The 18,378-nt window shown below is 38.1% G+C and overlaps 1 protein-coding gene across 1 annotated transcript in view; it reads right to left on the reverse strand.

The window, feature by feature from the left end:
* The window catches only part of ABCC9 (ATP binding cassette subfamily C member 9), a 69,434-nt gene that overhangs the window by 19,145 nt on the left and 31,911 nt on the right, over nucleotides 1-18,378 (reverse strand). Inside the window, exons 15-27 of the mRNA XM_021539188.3 lie at nucleotides 17,205-17,315; nucleotides 16,597-16,669; nucleotides 14,619-14,724; nucleotides 9,614-9,652; nucleotides 7,670-7,771; nucleotides 6,206-6,290; nucleotides 5,643-5,723; nucleotides 4,577-4,714; nucleotides 3,979-4,104; nucleotides 3,266-3,362; nucleotides 2,103-2,350; nucleotides 1,059-1,207; nucleotides 204-273 (exon numbers count right to left, since the gene is read on the reverse strand). Of these exons, the coding sequence (XP_021394863.1) occupies nucleotides 204-273; nucleotides 1,059-1,207; nucleotides 2,103-2,350; nucleotides 3,266-3,362; nucleotides 3,979-4,104; nucleotides 4,577-4,714; nucleotides 5,643-5,723; nucleotides 6,206-6,290; nucleotides 7,670-7,771; nucleotides 9,614-9,652; nucleotides 14,619-14,724; nucleotides 16,597-16,669; nucleotides 17,205-17,315 (1,425 nt within the window). The remainder of the gene's footprint in view (nucleotides 1-203; nucleotides 274-1,058; nucleotides 1,208-2,102; nucleotides 2,351-3,265; nucleotides 3,363-3,978; nucleotides 4,105-4,576; nucleotides 4,715-5,642; nucleotides 5,724-6,205; nucleotides 6,291-7,669; nucleotides 7,772-9,613; nucleotides 9,653-14,618; nucleotides 14,725-16,596; nucleotides 16,670-17,204; nucleotides 17,316-18,378) is intronic.

An 18,378-nucleotide genomic window follows, 5' to 3' on the forward strand; every position in this document is an offset into this window, starting at 1 on the left:
CCCACTATGTTTATTTTGAAGGTTACCTGTCCTCATTATTACAAATGTGTGCACTTTTTAATTTGAGTGTCCCTATTATCATTCCCAGAGCTTGGGTTTGCTATGCTTTTCTCTATTGAATATTTTATTACATCATCTTATTCAGATCTACATGAAAATTTGCAGAGTTAGGATAATAAACCCAAATATATTGATACATCTACCTGATCAATGATATTTGTATCTGCAGAGAAGCGATTCAGAATTAGCCCCAGCGGAGTCATGTCGAAGAACCTGTTGGACAAATTAAAACCAAAAAGCAACCTGTAGAGGAATTCCAGTTTTGGATTTAAAGTCCAGTCAGACAGAACACAGAGCTGTGTATAGCCATTGTCTAAAACCAAGCAATAAATATGAATAACATACCAGATCATCTTATCTGCATCCTGACTGTCTAAATGTTTCTTTTGGCACTTTCCCCTGAAAAAAAAAATTGTCTCCTTTTCCAAAAACCTGCTGTCTTGTGTCCTGATCTTCCCTTCTTGCTCCATCAGGATTTAAGATCCCTTCCAAAGATCACAACCCATTCCTGGGCACCAACTAATGGCACCAACCTCCTTCTAATGGGCACCAACCCCAGATGTTTCACGTAAGCACTGTGATAAATTTGTTATTCAGGCATCCTTTGGCCATTCTGCTGCCTGTGAGGCTCTGGATATTGTGCACAGAAGAAGCTTTGGTGTGCCCACATGGTTTGACAATGTGGCCATTGCTCAGAGCTGGAGCTGGGTGCCCTGGAGCCTGAACTGCCCTCAGAGCTGTCCTTGAACCCCCAGCCCTGAAGGGGTGCCAGCTTTCTGAAACATTTCAGCCAGATAAAAAACAGGGGCAAAATTTCACATGTTACCTCATGGAATGTTTCCCCCCCCCACCATAGTTATCTCACTAATCATTTTCCCTTTTTGAGGCCTTGAAGGAAACAGCTCAAATTCAAGAGGTTTTCCTGGGAGTACCCTTGCAGCTACAAAGAGGACAGGTTTTGACCATTTAGCTTTTCAGGGACATTGTTTTTGCTGTACCTGATTGGTCCAAGAATGATCTTGTTGAGGAGATTGTGGTGCAGGTTCTTGGCTGCTGTGAGGCCCATCCACTCCACAGTCAGGGATGTGATGAGACAAAGGACAATCCCAGCTCCAGAGAGGATGCTGAAGACAGCTACATGATAAGTCTAATGGAATGACAAATATATCAATCCTAGAAATAAACACCCATTTTTCTTTTCTGCTAAGAAGTTCCCAAGGTACCTGGTGCCCATCAACTAATATATAATAGATATTGTATTACGTAATTATATACCACCTTTGGGAAATAAAATAAATATGATGGAACTGCAGTGATGGAACTGCAATTCATTACTTCCACATAATTAGAAGTTCTGGCAGGTCTAAGATCCCTCAATCTATTCTACCCCTCAAGACCTTGAAATGGTAGCTCTTACAACTGTGAACACTGATTATGTGGACAAAAAAAAAAGGATTGTTAACCAAGAAATGTAGGGAAAATGAGCAGAACTTCTCAAGAATTAAGGCATTTGAGAGATGTTGGAAAGTTCCACTTTAGCAAGTTCAAGCATTATGAAATTCACAGAGCAAATCCTAAACTGATCTGCCAGGGTTATAGCACATTTAAGCCTTCTGAAAGTCTAGTAAGTGGATTCCATGAGATATTATACATCACTCAAATTTACAGCTATAAGCAGATTGTACTAAAGCAGAACAATTGAATACTTCCATTTTTTTTTTCTGCAGGACACTACTTGACAGCCAGTTCTTCAGAAAGTGGGGTCATTGACTTAGGAGACCAGTTGTAAAATCCAGATGGAAATATTTAGTATAAAGCTCCTTACTTTGAAAGGTCAATTATTTTTCTACCATGAAATATTCTTCTGCTTCAGTTCTGAATGGTCAAAAATATTGATAAAATTTGAATTGCCTCATTTAAACATTAAGAATCTGTTCGTCCTGTAATTTCAATTCAGCTGGCTTTTAGATGAACAGCAAAAAATTACTTTAAACATGTTTTCTTTCATTTTTTTCCCTGTCAGGCTCCAATATCTGGCTCACCTTCTCTGTGCTCTTATCCTCATCAGCATTCTTGGCTTCATTTGCATTGTCCATGGATGTCCACGTAGCAAGCGAGTAATCTATGGCCACAATAACTGAGTGTTTCAACAGCTTGGAGAAAATCATCAGAAAGAGCAAGAAAAATCCTCCAGAGGTTAGGTATCTCCAACAGGTTTTCCATGGCATCTTCGTCCTGAGCCTCAAGACAGTTGACATGTTATCATCTTCATCTTCTTCCTCTTCCTCCTCTGTGACTCAGACATTTGATCAAGTTAGCATGGATTCAATAATAACTATACCTTGTTTTACCACATTTGTTGGGCTTTTGTTTTTTCTTCTGCTTTGAATTTAAATTTTAAAGTCAAAATTCATTTTGTCATTTAAGAAGAGCAAACACTTCAGACATATTCTCATAAGACTTTCCCTGTGCTCTTTAAGCAATTCTGTATTTTGACTTGTCACAGTTTTGTTAAGAAAAAGTTTTTATAAACCAAGTCTTCACTACTTATTATTTAGAGCAGAGACCAGGCTTTACCCTGTTCATCAGCTTTTATTATACAGTTAGCAGAACAATTTGGAAGATTTTAGAAAATCCTCCAAACCTTTCCATCCAGACTCTTCATCATCTGTTTGCATGAAAAAGTTCCATTTTCCCCTTTAATCAAGAGTACTAAAATGATAATTGATCACATTCTGTTGAAACACAAATGGTGGAAGACTTCTACTATGGAAAATATATATTTCAGAGGTGTATAAATGAATTTTTTTTTTTTTTTGTCCCAGATAATAAGAATATATATCTCAGAGCCCTGCAGGCTGCACTTGAGGAAGGGAAATGTTGACATGCATTTGACAGCTACCTCATTTTTTTTTCTTTACAATTTTTTCTGTTGCTGTACTTCTATCTCATCCCTCAGTAACTCCAGGCACTGTGAGTTAGCAAAGACATTAACTTGCTTTGATACACTCTTATCTGTGCATGATATTTAGGGAAATATATGGAGAATCCCTTAAACAAGTCCAATTGGAAACAGGTCAAAGTGTTGGGCTTTCCACTATTATTACCAGGTGTCATCAACAGAGTCACACTTTGCTACTAAAAACTGCCAGCTATAAAAAGCAATGAAAAATGGTATTAAATAAAGTGAAATTGTAAAACAAACCCTCATCTTCATCTTCCAGTTGTGACTTGGATTCTCTGGGGTACATGGCTCTTCTAAGGGTTTTTCTCTCAAGAGTTGTCTGATCAGCTTCCATATCCTAAAATAATTAGGTTGTTATTATTATTAATTAATAATAGGTTTTATTCATTTGAGAGATCATTTATTAATTCGAGAGCTTAGCTGCTCACCACTTGTAGTAGTACTTACAGTAATCTCAAGGAGACTTTATATGGATCATTTAACTCATAGAATGGAAAAACACAGTATTTTTCAATTTAAATTTCAGAGAATTCAGCTTTGCCCACTTCTTTCCCTCTCTCTGCCATTCTTTCATTCCCTCTTTTCTGGGATGGTAAAAACTTCAAAAACAGTCTTTAGAGAATCCTAAATGTTCATGGCAATAACAGAATAAAAGGATAAGAGACAACATAGAAAGTTTCTGGGTCCAACCCTTGCCCCACCAAAGGTTCAGCTGTGCACCACATTTCCAAGGGTTTCTTGGCTCAGATGTGCTTACAAACCATCCATAATGGATATACCACACACTTCCTGGACAATCTATTCCAGCCCCTAAAACTCCTTACAGGTCATGTGGTTTTGCCCTGAAGTCAAGTTGAAAACTTGCTTCAGACATGCTTTGGGGGTTTTTTTGAAATTGAATGACAAATATTTCTTTGCAGAAAAGTCATCCTTGCCTAAATGTTCCCATTTACCTTTTCCAACTCTTGATCTTGGCGATTCATCAGAGTTTTCCAGTGTTCATATAGCTCAACATCCTTGTTTTGGATATCCTTTAGTGTCCCTTCTCTAAGAACCATTCCATCCTTCATTGCTATGATCTAGGGGAGAAAGCACCCAGCACTCAACAACACAGAAACCATAATCACTGATCTGGATCCTACAATATAGGTCTCACCATTAGTGACACTACCACTATGCAAATTTCTTTCTTTATTTTATTCAATATTTTATTAATAACTTCTTAAGTTTGCTGGCACAGCTCATAAACTGAAACTTGTGTAAGTCATGCTTTCCTGCACATGTAAAAAGCATTGAAAAGAAAGGCTAGACAATTGCAATTGAATCAAAATACTTCAGGCCTTTTAATGAACAAACAAACCTCAAATAATGTAAAAATAAAATAGCTATTCCACTACTGTGTTAGTTAATGTGGCAGTTAGCTACATGGCATATGGAATTAAGGAGGGACTCTATTGCAGAGAAAAGCAATAGTCCCATTAAATGTTATGGTGTTAACTTCAGGTGTACATTCATCCTTAGCAAATTTTCCCCTGGTACCTTTTCTCTTACCCAGTCAGCATGTGGCAGATATTGTAATTTATGTGTCACCAGAACAAGAGTCCTCTTGTCCTCTTGCAGAAACTTCAAAATCCCTTCCTGCATTAAGTGATCACTTAAGTGAATGTCCAGTGCAGAGAATGGGTCATCCTGCAACCACATCAAATTGAAAAATATTAGAACAGGATACAAAAGTGAGGTTTATTCCTCATATAGTATTTTTAAAATAGGAAGCACCTGTCTTTACTGATGTTTCATCTCTCTCTAGTGACTAGGACCCAGTCAGAGGGCTGTGCTCCAGTGAGCTGGACTCCACTGCTCTTCAGTTCACTGCAATGGACTCAGTTTCATTTCTTGTGTCTGGCTGTGTGTAGTGCTGGTGCCTCACTGACAGAGTGCAGGAACACCAGAACTGAAATTTCCCATCCAAATTTGAAAATGCCAGGATCCAAAGCCAAACTTGGGCCCAAGTTTGGTGTGAAACTGGCACAGGAAAATTAAGGCAGAGTTAGCAACTCTTCTCATTTCCTGCAAACTAAACTACAGATGTGCTTGATCTTTACTGTGAGTGAGTGTGCCTGGAAATAAGGCAACATTCAGATAAGGATATCAATATGTAAACATTTTTTCTTCAAGAAGTCTCACCTTAATTTTGAAGAGGCTCAAACAGCCCTTTCATGAACCTCCTGAAATTCCTGATATGCCTTGAAAGTAATATAAAGAAAGGAAACTAATAAAGAAGGGAAAGGCTGTCAAATTCCACAGCACTCTGCAGGAGAGTACTGAGCCCTCAGACTGTTCATTATGGCTCCTTATCAGAAATCCTGCTGATTTCTGTGGGACTGTGCTGGTAGATCACCACTGAGAGCAAGGAGGAGTTAAGACAATCTTTTCCACTCTTCCAGTGTAAATCTGTGCAGGAATTCCCACTTTCATCAGTCTCCCAGGATGTTTTAATGCTGTCTCTCTATAGCTTGGTTTTGGAGTTGAATGCAAGTCCCCACAGCTCTTCTAAATATAAACTAAATATATTTTATTACTAACTTTGCATGCTTCATGTGAAAAAGAAAAATCTTACCAAGAAGACAATGTTGGTGTTCTGGTAGAGTGCTCGAGCTACGCAGATTCTCTGTCGTTGGCCTCCACTTAAATTAATCCCCTAATAATTCAGATGGATCAAAAACAGTCATCTTTGAATAAACATTATGACAGGGCTTTGGAAATATGATTTTTTTTAAATGACAGAGTTTATAGTAAATAAAAAATATCATTAAATTTCTAATTCTATTGATAAACAAGCATAGTCCTCATATAACATCAGAAGAAAAGTTATTATTCATGGGTAAGTGTAAATTATGAAGAGCTGCACTGAGCACAGTAGGCTTTTCAGATTGAAAATGTAACCAATACCAGCATCAAATTTTGCAAGCAAAACATGGGAGACTTTGGTCAAGAAATCCCATTTGAGAAATAGCTGAAGAAGCAGAAGAGATTTCAACTTTTTTTGGTAGTAACACTTGGTGAATGACAATTATTTACCAGTCTGGCAGCCCAATACAGAGTAGAACTGTCTGAGTGACATCAGGAAGTATCTTCTTAATACAAAGGCCAAGCAGAGATTAAAGCATTCACATTATTTACCCTTTCTCCAATTTCTGTCTGGTCACCAAATGGCAGTAAATCAATATCAGGCTGCAGAGAGCAAGCATCTGTAACAGCCTTGTACCTGGAAAAACAATGTGGTCATTGCAATTGTTCACCCAGCCACTCACTCTGCTGACACAAAAACCTCCAAGTAGACATCACCACGGAGTTTTTATTGCTCTGTTATGGCTGGATAATTGTAAAAATAAGTAGAGCAAGATGATTATTGAGAAATAATCCTAGAGCATTGTAAATGAAGCATTATAAAAAAATTACATCTTTATTAGAAGCCTTTATTGGCAAGACGCCTTTTTAATTATGTAATTAATTGAGAACATTCCTCTCTATCATGGAGTTGTTTTGTTGGACTGCAGAGTGTTTGAAGACATTTTCAATTGAGTTTTTATTCTTCCCCCTTTAAGTGCCTCTTCATTTTCTTTGGAGTGATGTTACAGGACAAAGGATCCTTACAGTGCTTCTGGTCTTTCCAGGACCAGAAAATCATTTGTAAAATTTTGAAATTTTTTTGGTGAGATTTCTGGGTATGTAGCAGGTGATCTGCTGATGAGCATCTGAGATCAGACTATACGAGTGATGAAATTCAGTCTTGCCCCTTTGAAGCTAGAGAAACAAGCTGATGGATACAGTGGCTGAAGAATCTGGTCCCTAAAATTTTGGTGCTTTTCTGGATTTCGAGGCATTTGGTCATGGCTAGGTTTATTAAGTCAGAATGGAGTCACACATCTTAGCACAGACTGAGAGGAACAGGGTGTATTTTCAGTAACTGAAAACAGAGAGAGTGCTGCCTTTGAAAATATCTGCTATTCGTTTTCCTTAAGTCCAGTCACTTTATCCACATTTATTAATGACCTTTTAAAAGGCTGGAAAAAGCAGGTGCAGGATAGGCACAATAGAAGTTGTGCACCTCAGCTTTCACACTTCCTTCTCCTGTATTTCTAAAGAAAGAATTAAGGCCATTCCCTGGAGGCACCCCAGCTTCATAAATGCTGGTTTTGGAAAGTGGCTGCTCCAGTAACTTGATCACAGCAGGATTAGCACATAAACTGAATGGAAACATGCCTAGAATCCCTGTTTCCAGAGTCCTTTGGCAACCTTGGGCTCCATTAAACTAAATAAAATTACATAAGTAGTCTCCAGAGATGGGATTCATCTCACCTTGGAAATGATACATATGGCTTCAGCTGTATTCCATGGAGAGCCACTGCCACTGTGGGATTTCTCACAAACATCTTAGATACATGCTCTGGTTAGAGGAGCATCCTGGCATAAACCAGAAACCTTCCTCTGAGGTGAACAAAGTCAGGTCAGCCAAATCCACCACAGGTTTAGCATGAACTGATTGATATCTTCCAGAATCTACAAACTTCCTCCAGAAGATACTAAAAAAAACCCTCTTTAAAAGGAGCTTCCAGGTGTTTTTGCAAGAAGCTGGATATTTACCTCTGCTTATTAAAGGGGCTGCCAAAGATGATGTTCTCCTCCACGGTGGCATTGAGTAGCCATGGCTTCTGAGCTGCATAAGCCACGGAGTACCTGTTCCTACTGCAGACAGACACAGAGCTTTAGTAAGAAACAAAGCCCTCACACTATAAAATGTCTGATAATCAGGTTTTTAAAAGTTAATTTCATGAATGTGCATTCAGAAAAATACAGGGAAACACATAAGCAAAACAAAAAGAAGGGAAGAGTTTTAAATTCAATGCTTTTGTTAGAACAGCACCCACTCTCTCCCCTGAAGGCAAAATCTACACTCTAAGTTGCATTCTATTCTACCACAAAAGGCTGCTACCTACCTCAATCTAGTAATTGCAATTCAAATCTAAAGGCAAATTATAAATGATACTAGAAATACTAAATTCTCACAGAAGTAGTTATTTGGCATGATTTTCTCTAACATGAAAACACAGAGAGAAAAGGTACTGTTCAAATGGCATTGGCACACTTGACCTGCTGCTTTCTGAAGTGTGAGATTATTTTATGTAGCTACACATATAAAATACCTTTTCCTCTGTGAATATTTTTTCCCTTTCAGTTTATTAGATCCTCAATTATACTGGAAAAGAGGGCAGTTTAATACAGATTGGGAAGAAATTATGGTAGCCTCCCAAGGATATATTAGATATATTTTAAATGTGTCTAAATGACTCATTACATTTGCCAATAGGGGCATAAATGTTCTTTACTTCTGTCCGTTTTGCCAAGGTACAGCAGCAAAAATGGACATGTAATTTCAAAAATTTTTCTGAGATGCCCAAGGTGACGTGAGGAAGGAGGTGTGAACTGGTACCAGCTCGTGGATCTGAACATTTATCATAGAATCATGGAATGGCCTGGGTTGGAAGGCACCTTTAAGATCATCTTGTTCCAACCCCTGCCATGGGCAGGGACACCTTCCACTAGCCCAGGCTGCTCAGAGCCCCATCCAACCTGGCCTTGAACATTTCCAGGAATGGGTCAGCCACAGCTTCTGAGTACTCTGTGCCAGGGCCTCACTACACATGCAATAAATAATTTTTTTTTCTAATATCCAGTCTAAACCTTCTCTCTGTCAGTGTGAAACCATTCTCCTTGTCCTGTCACTCCAGACCCTTGTAAAGAGTCTCTCTCCATCTTTTCCTTAGGTTCCATTCTGGTTCTGGAAGGCCATAATGAGGTTCTTTCTCAGTCTCTTTTGACAGTATTGCTTCCACCAAAACATTTGCTTAGCTTCATTTGTAAGCATGTAGGATTTACTATTGAGAGAGGGGGTGCTAAGGCAGGAGAAACAGCTGGTTAGAAGCTGTCAGCAATATCCCAAAACTTCCAGGAATTTTAGCTGTTCATATGCACTTAAATGAAATATGTCCTCAAGATTATGGGGCAACAAACCACGCCGTGGCTCCCAACCACAGCCCTGTGTGCCACTACCTCTCTGTCATTTATAACACACTTTTAGTGGAGCTTATCCTTCTTTTAAACCTGGAGCCAGGGGTGGAGTCCCTGCTTGGCCTCAGCTGGAACTGAGCTGGCTTCCTCTGTGCCCTGTTCCATTCCATCCCAGGAACCCAGTGCTGGGCAGAAAACCCAAAAAATATGTGGGAAGAGACACCTAATGATGCCTCATACCTAGAGATTCTGCCTTGCATGGCAAGGAGAACACTGAGCTCCCACTGAGGTCAGACAGGAGCTGAGCACCTTTCAGACAAAAGACAGAGGTAGTGGTTCACTGGCTGGAGAATTGTGAGATCCACTGGATTTGCACAGTCTATTAATTAATCCCACAGTAAACAATTATCAACATGGTAAGAAAACAGGGAGATGGCTTAAGAGCACAAAGATGAGGATTTGGGGAAATTCTGAAGAAATTAATGAGTGTTTTATGATACACTAGAAAAGAAATAATACCTTCTGGATGCTTCAAAAGAAGGTTCAGTTTCATTTACACTGTAAGTTATGGTAAATGACATTTAGTAAGCAGGAAATATAAAGAATAACATTTTGTGCTAATTTTACACACAGTGAACCTGGAGTTAATTACATACTTTAAGAATTCAGCATAATTTTGGGTTTTTATGTTCTTGAAGGGAAAACAAACAAGGTCTAAGCAAAACCATAATACTTCTCAAAATGTGACAGTTTTGTATCTACAAGGCATAGTGGCTAAAAAGGCAAATTATGTTGTTAGAAAATGTATTAAAAATGAAAATTGTATCATAAAAACCTATTAAAGATTAAAATATCAATATTGCCTGGCAAGCAATAAGTTAGCTTCTCCACAGAGTTCTGCCAGTGGCCTGCAGAAGCTGGTAACTAATGTCAAATTTCCCCTGGAGTAAAGATGAGTTTTGCAGCTACTGTAGGATCAGAACAGGTTTTGAATCTCTTTGTAGCACTAAGGCTGCATAAAGCTATGCACAGCCCTACAACATGTAGGTTTTTCTTGTCATCCTCCACTTCTTAAGGATCATATTCTTAATAAATACATTCTGAAAAGCATGCAAATATTAGCAGTGACATGAATGATTTTGCAACTCCCTGTGTTTGGTAATTGACTTTTTAATAGTGCCAAGAGACTGGAATGTCAGGGAAAGCACTTTTGGACCAGCAATGATGCTCAATCCAGGCATAGTGATGCATCACTGCAAAGTGCAAAACCTAAAAGAGATTATATCAGGTTACATATACATAGAAATGGGCACTGGAAGGGGGTAGAAAACTCATGCTAAAACATTATTTTCCTGACTAAAAAAAAGCCATGAACCAACAAATCCTCTTCTCTCAGGCCTATGAACACCCCAGATAAAACACTTTAATGCTGAGACAGAAATGACTGCTTGACTGCTGGGATACCAGTAAATGCAGCTGCCATCATTAGCAGCATATCCAAGTTTAGAAAGGGCATAAAAATTCTAATAGCATGCAGAGTCCTTGTAATGCCAGTCTCATGGATCAAGCATCTTCCCAAAATGCCAGAACTGAGATATGTTGTTTTCTGTGCTGCACATCAGCTCTCTGAAAACTCAGATAATTCAGGCCTCCTAAAATGCATAGTCTGAATTTTCTTCATACACCAATTGCCAGAAAATGTGCTGCATCAGAGGGGAATAAGTCTCTGAAGTGTCAGAGAGCCACACACTGAGGTTCAAAACAGACAGCCTCTCACTAAAACTTGGTTTCTCATTCAGCAGAAGCTTCTCTACAATGGAAAATATATACAAGAAAGCAAAAGATGAAATCTAAGAAGAGATTGAAAAGGAGTTGGGAATTAGGTGAAGGCAAACAAGAAGAAGAAATCCTAAATTTGCTCTATTCAAGACCTCCAAACTTTTATTAGGAGAGCACTGCAGTGACAAAGAGAAAATGCTTTAAGGTGTAAGTTTGGGAGCACCCTCTGAACTACAAGTTAACAGAACCTTGGGCACAAGCCTTGCAAGTCTCCCTGCAATTCCATGCCAGATTTAATATGCTTGCTCTGATAACCAAACAGAGTTTCTCAATGGGCATGGACTAATTTTAGGAGCTCTGTTTCTTAAACCCTTTTTCCTTGTTTAGATATTTCATTCTCAGCTTAGCTTAACAAATAGACTTTGATTCTCCCAAATTATGAATGAGATTTCTGTGAGAACTCACATTCACCAATAATCCCATGAATAAACACAGAGAAGACCTTTGACGAGCTGGGACCTTCACAAACAAGGGGATTAACTATTTGGTTTTATACTTGCTGAATCTGAGAGAATGATCTGATTACAGGGCATGAGAGTGGGCTGAAATTGAAGCTCCTGAGATTTCTAAAAAGGGTATTTTATTTGCCTGAGGGGATTAGCATTTATTTCCTCTAGTTTCTCTTTTTTATTGAAATGTGGTTATTTATACTGATTTTTAGCTGTACTATAAAATATACATATTGCCTATAATGGGGTGTGGTAAGTTCAAGTCTGAAATGGTAGGAAAGGCCAAACTAATCAGTATTTTTTATCAGATTCTAAATATATAAGATAAAAAAAAAAAAACAAAAACAAAGAAAGAAAAAAATAAATCAATTGAAATCAAGGTTTTAAGGAAAAGTAAAAAAGACCTCTTGTTGACATTTAGACACTTTTGTGGTAACTCATAATGTTTTAAAATAGACTAAAGCATGTCTGAGCAGGCCCTGAGTCCCTCATCCTACAAAGTAATGAGGGAAGAGAAGAAAGGTGTACAAAATCTCTGGGATACCCCTGTAACCACAGAATGAACCATTTCCTCTGCTAATATAGGCAGGAAACTGAGGCAAGATGAGGACCAAGCATCTATACAAATTCCATACATGACTTTAGAAGAATTTAGGTTTGTCCCTGCAACCAGAACTGGTAGTTCTGCTGGTTCTGGCCACTGACATTTATTGGGATGATTTTTTTATCCCTCCAGTGCTCATTATGCCCTTCAGTCCTTTCTGTGAGCTCCTGTGGTTGTAATCTTTGGGTGAGTATTGCACTTAGCAATCTTTCTGAGGGGACTTTTCCTAATATTTGTCACATTCTTCTGGATACTTGAGGATCTGTTTAACAGTTCCTGTGTTTCCTGAACTTTTCACCTAGTATACAACAAGCTGTGCAGAAACCATTTCAATGTAGAAAAAATCACATAGCAAGTGAAGTTTTCACTTAGCCCCTATTGGCTTGTCAGTCTGAGAAGATGGTTCTGATTGTTTGGCTTGATGTGCATGAGGGGAATACCTGTCTCTGCATGATGCCCACAAATTATTAAGAAATAACTTAATAATAAATAACTTTCATCTGAAACAGGCATGGCTGAATGACTACACCCAGACAGCCCCATGCACCAGTGTCTAACAAGCTTCTCAAGCTGATTGCTTGCTGGAAAAATGAAAACCCAGCTCCATTTCTAACGATGTCACATTTTTGGGCCATGTCTCATATAAGTGGGAAAAACTGAGACCCAGCCCATAAGATTTGCCCTGGCCAAGATCTTTTACAGAAAGATACATGGCTGTGCTTTATTTCCCTGAGATGCCAAAGCAATGACAACCCTGGCAGCTGGACACAAAGCTGTCGCTGCAGTCAGCCTCTACAGCAACAGGGTATTTGAATCAGTGTTGACTTGCAGGATTGTCCCAATACAACTGAGGCTGCAATCTCATCCATGCTTACAATTTCTGTGTTGTTACAGCTGAATTTGTAAAGGAATTCACCTAGCCTGCATTTCATCCCTGGATCAGTTGCTGTGTTAGTCATGCATGGAGAATCATGTGGAAAGGGACTTAAAAGAGTAAATAGGACCTTTATTATGGTTTTGCAAAATACAGGAGCCACTTAGTTAAATACCTGAAGTCTCCTTCTGTATTCATCTGTCTGCCAGGCAGTCTGAAATTACCAGCAAAATATAACTATGTTTGCATCAGCTATATGACAGTTATAGTGTGCAATGAAAAAAATCTGAGGTGTTTGCTAAAATCTGAGTTTCTGTTGATGTGGTGATGTACAGACTTCTAATCAACTGACAGCATGATTCTATCTCTTGAACAATATTAAACTTTTTTTTTCACAATTCATAGTAACAAATTATTTCATAAGCTGTATCTATTATGTTCCTAAGATTTATCATTTTTATAATCTTTCTAAGGTTCCGTATCTTTATCTAGGAAAAATCTGAGTGTCAAATACTTCTTTCAAAACAATTGTGAGAATAATTTCAAGGTACATTCTACTTGTTCCTTTTTTTTTTTTTAACTACTAAGAAAAACAATGCCTGATTGTGGTATAAAAACCTTCATTGCATGTCTCAAATAAATTAACTGTGGTAGGTCACATATTCTTGTTCCTTCAAAGCCTGAATTCATATATAATTAAACTAAATTTAGTGTAGCCTTGGCTACAACTACACCTGCTACTCCAGTGAGATAATATGTTTAGAATAGCAGAAAGTGAAGTATAGCTAGAGAGCAAAAATGCCATGGATACTATCACAGGAAAAGCAAAATCATCCAGTTTACAATAGTGCTGTAAGAAAAATATGACGAAGTTACAAGTCAAGGGATGGGGCAATAAAATATTGGTCTCTGTGACAAAATTCCCTCTTTTCTCAGCAAAACGATAAATGAGAGGAGTTTGGCTTTATAGTTTTAAAGAAACAGAACTGATCTTTAAAACCACAGAATAAGTCTTGGGGTTACAGCACATCACTTCCACTGTCTCTACCCTGCGTAGGCTTGAAGAGTACTTGCTGCCCCACTTCATTTCTGTGGGAAGTTCTCATTCACTGGTTCTGAATCCAAGGCCTGATCTCATGGGCAGTTCTCCTTTCAGAAACAGCTTTTGCCCAGCCTTTACTTTTAAGGTGTTTGGTGTGCTCAGGCTGCTTTTTGAGTGTATTACTGTGAAGAGTGACACTGTTCCATAGGTGAGGCTTGGGTGAGTAGCAGGGAAAGAGAAAAGCATTGCTCACATGTAATTTTTTTTTTTCCTGCCAGCAGTAGCAGCAGTTCTGAGTGGAAATACATCCTTTCCTTTAGGCTGGCACCCCACAGATCCCACTGGGCTGGAGAAGATCCACACTTTCACTAGTGGGTACAGGAACAAGGTGACAATGCTGCCTTCAATTATAGAGAGTACTGAGGCGTATTTGATAAAAGGAGTAGCTTTTGCTTTCTATCTAGGTAATTTTCTAGGCCAATATATTAGATATTAATCACCAGACTAGCCTCTTTCCCTTCCTGGGGCACCCTACTCTGCATATGATAAAACAGTGAAAAATCCCTCCTGAGTTTGCAGGTGATGCATTCCAGAGAGGATCTGTGTGATGGCAATCACTCAACATGCAGTTCTGAGGCATGAAGTTTGCATTTCTCACAGCAAATCTCAGCGTCCTCCTTAAATGAACACAGCAATTAATAGCTATATAAACATACTTGCTCCAGTGAACTTTTCCCTCCAGGGTCTGCATCTCTCCCAATATAGCAAGGAGAAGTGAAGACTTGCCACAGCCAACTTGGCCCACAATCATTGTCATCTGACCTATGACAATAGTAAAAACAACAAAACACTTTAAAAAAAAACAAAAAAAAACCTGTTATACTCTAGTTCACAAGGCCCAGCTAGATTCAGCTCTAGAGCACTTGAACTGATTCAATAATTTTTTTAGCATCCACTACGTAAATGGGCAATATTGCATATATTCATCTACCGAAATATTGGATTTCAGCAGCACATTAATCTCTAAAGGAATGAGACTTTTGCTCTCACCTATGTTAACATTTGTTTTATGGGACTGTGTTACTCTATGAAAATTATTTAGGGTCAAATGATATATGGTGGGAAGTGATGATTCAGCTTGGAGTGCCACGAAAATTTGGACCAATCTAATTAATGAACTGAAATGAATTTGGGCCAATCTAACAAACTGAAAGAAGATCCATTACTCTTCTCTGCTTTGCTTTACTTCTCCTTCCCACCACACACAGACACTTTCCTACCTCCAGTCCTACTGTGCAGTGACAAGGGTGCTTCTCAGATCTTCCCATAAACTGATTGAACTCACTAATTGTGCTGGGCAGCCCATTTCATAGACTCACAGAATGTTTGTGTTGGAAGGGACCTTACAGATCACCTCATTCCACCCCCCTGCCATGGGCAGGGACACCTTCCACTATCCCAGCTTGCTCAGAGCCCCATCCAACCTGGCCTTGGATACTCCAGGGATGGGGCAACCACAGCTTCTCTGGGCAACCTGTGACAGAGCATCAGCACCTTCACAGGGAACAAGTTCTTTCCTCATACCCAGTCTAACCTGCTCTCTGTCAGTGTGAAGCCATTCACCCTTGTTCTGTCACTCCACGCCCTTGTCAAGAGTCTCTCCATCTTTCTTGGAGACCCTCTTTAGGTACTGGAAATTTTCCAGTTAAGCTTCTCTCCAGCTGGGAGCCAAGGGTCTTATTCCTTCCAAAAGAGGCAAACTCTGGCTCACCCAGCCTGTGAACCCATGGCCTCAGACTGTAAACTCATTGGAGCAAAGCTACATGGAAACAAATCATACAGGCTTGGGGATCACTAAATTACCATGTGACAGCAACCTAAAAAAATACTCTATTTTAAAACAAAGCCCTTGATAGGAGATCAAAATAAAGCATATGACTATTAAATAACATGAAATGCCAGCAGATGGTGTTATAAATATTACAGCATTATCAACAAAAAAAAAAAAAAGAAATAAAATTGTTGTTATTATTAATAATAATAGAAAATAATAGTCACTACTTTTCACACTTGCTATGCAAGTATTCCAAAATAAACCAGCATTTTATAAACCTGTGGAATCCCTAGCCAAAGACATTGAGTATGCAGGGAATTACAGGAACTCAGCTTGATAAAGAGGAATTCATTAAGAAACAAAATAATTAAGGATCTCTTGACAGAAAAATCCCATCTTCTGAATGAAACCAGTTGTGAACTGGAAGACTGTAATGTGGGTAAATAGCAGGAAAAGTATAATACATGAGTGTTGCTGAAAATAACATACTGAGTTAGATGGAACCTTAGTTTGAATGACTCTCAAACTTTGAGTGAGAGTTCTTCTTTTTTTTTCAATTTCTCTATTAAAAATAATAATGATATTTTTTCAACCATTTTTCGTATTTATTCTAATTCTTGACTTAGTTTGTGCAATTATAAAACTATATAAACTATATAGATATATAAAAGCCACATCATTTATCTAATGATATTACTATATGAATAATACAGCTCATGACATTGTATACACTTTTAACATCTATTTTTTTCTTATAAAATTCTAAATGTGTACCTTTGAGCATTTCAAAACATCAAGAAGTGTAATTAATAACAATTTGACATTATATATTTCATGTTTAAGGTGTGCTTTCATCTTACCTGTTGGGATTCTAATGTTTATGTTGGACAGTGTAGCTAAACCACTTCCCCATGAAAAGTATCCATTGGTCACCTACAAAACAATTACCACAAATCAGATATTTAAAAACAGGAGGGAAAAAATTAGAATGATTAATTTAGATTTAAAATACCTTCATAAAATAAATCTGATGAATGAACACAGCATGGTATGGTTGTACACACAGAGAAAAAAGCAAGCTAAATTGGTAAATATTGCCAAACCCCAAAAAATTTTTAAAAATGTGAATAAGAAAATATAACTACACAATTGTATGTAAGGCAAGAAAGGGATGATCTTGAGCTGAGCTCTGTTTACCAAATACTTTCATTCTGTCAAATATGAGACTAAAGACTTGGACATCAGATTCATGATGCCTCTTTGTTTCATGAGAAGACATGGAATAACTATAAAAACTGGTCTGAAGCTTGCTCTTCTCACTGTAAATTTAGCTAAAGTGCTAACTTATTTAAGGGCTTGCTCTTGCCATGGAAAATTTAAAATAACAGCATCAATTGGGCACCATCAGGTGCTGTTGCAGGAGGACCTGCTCCTTTATTTTCATGAGAGAAAACATTTTCCAAACCACCTTAATGGCCACATCATCGATCTCCACAGGCCGTGTCTGCTTCCTTGCTGGTTGCTCGTAGCTTTCCAGCTGATACCTCAGGGGCTGCCTCCTGTTGATGGCCTTGGTGTGCTGCACAGAGAGAAGTGAAAACAGGAGAGAAGTTGGAATCCTCATGAGAAGACAGCATTTGGTGCCCTGTAAAGCAAACAATCTATTCCCTTCCCTACCACCATTCCAGGTCAGGAGAAGCAGCCAGTGCTTTTCAATATGTGAAAATACATATTGAAAAGATAGATAAAACAGATAGACCACTGTCATGCACACATTTTAAATGTTTTAAACACCCTTAGCTGAAGCACAGAAAATACTGGGTTTATTTGCTTCCCATGCATAGCCATCCCAAATTTCATCTCTACCATCCCTCTCAAACCCTCTCCCCCATCATCTTCAGTCTCTGTAGGATTAATCAAAAGGTGGACAGGACAAATAAAACAAGAACTGAAACAATCTAATTTTTGTTTCTTTTATTGTCATTGTTAGCCCAGAAAAACAAGAAAGGTGTTTCAGGTTAGCAAACTAAAATAAAATTTATTTTCTGCTAATCCTTTCTTGCTGTTTCTGTCTTCAAGTTTCAGTCACATTTCAAATTGTACAGTCAGTTTAAACTGTGGAAATATATAGCTTTAGAAAAAATGTCAAAATTAAAAAAACACCTTTCCCCAAATCATCTTCATTGTGGCTTTTTGTCTTCAAATTTTACTGGAATTAACTCTATGTTTAGTACTCCAGAAATAGCATTTCAGAATTAGTTCCTATTTCATAAAGTTTGGTATTGTCTTTTTCTACCTTTAATTCTGAATTTCCCAAAGCAGGAATTGTTCCTCCCTAAGGATGCCCAGTATAAGATGAACTGTACAGGCAATATATAGTACAAGCCCCATAACCATAAGATATCCACCTTCTATAAAAATAAAGAAGGTTGAATTTTAGTCATATTTAAATATGTTGGCATATTATGGTTGTTATGGTTGGTTTAGGTTGACTTGGTTTTTTTTTGTTTTTTTTTTAAACCATTGACACTTCAGCAATGCTTTAGTGTGTTTGGAGACCCTTAATGTCATAAAAACATGGAGATTAGGACATAAAAGAGGCTAAACTGGTTCAATATTAGAGCCAGCATAGTAATCAAAGC

This window comes from Lonchura striata, chromosome 5 (genome assembly GCF_046129695.1).
Source record: "Lonchura striata isolate bLonStr1 chromosome 5, bLonStr1.mat, whole genome shotgun sequence".
NCBI lineage: Eukaryota > Metazoa > Chordata > Aves > Passeriformes > Estrildidae > Lonchura > Lonchura striata.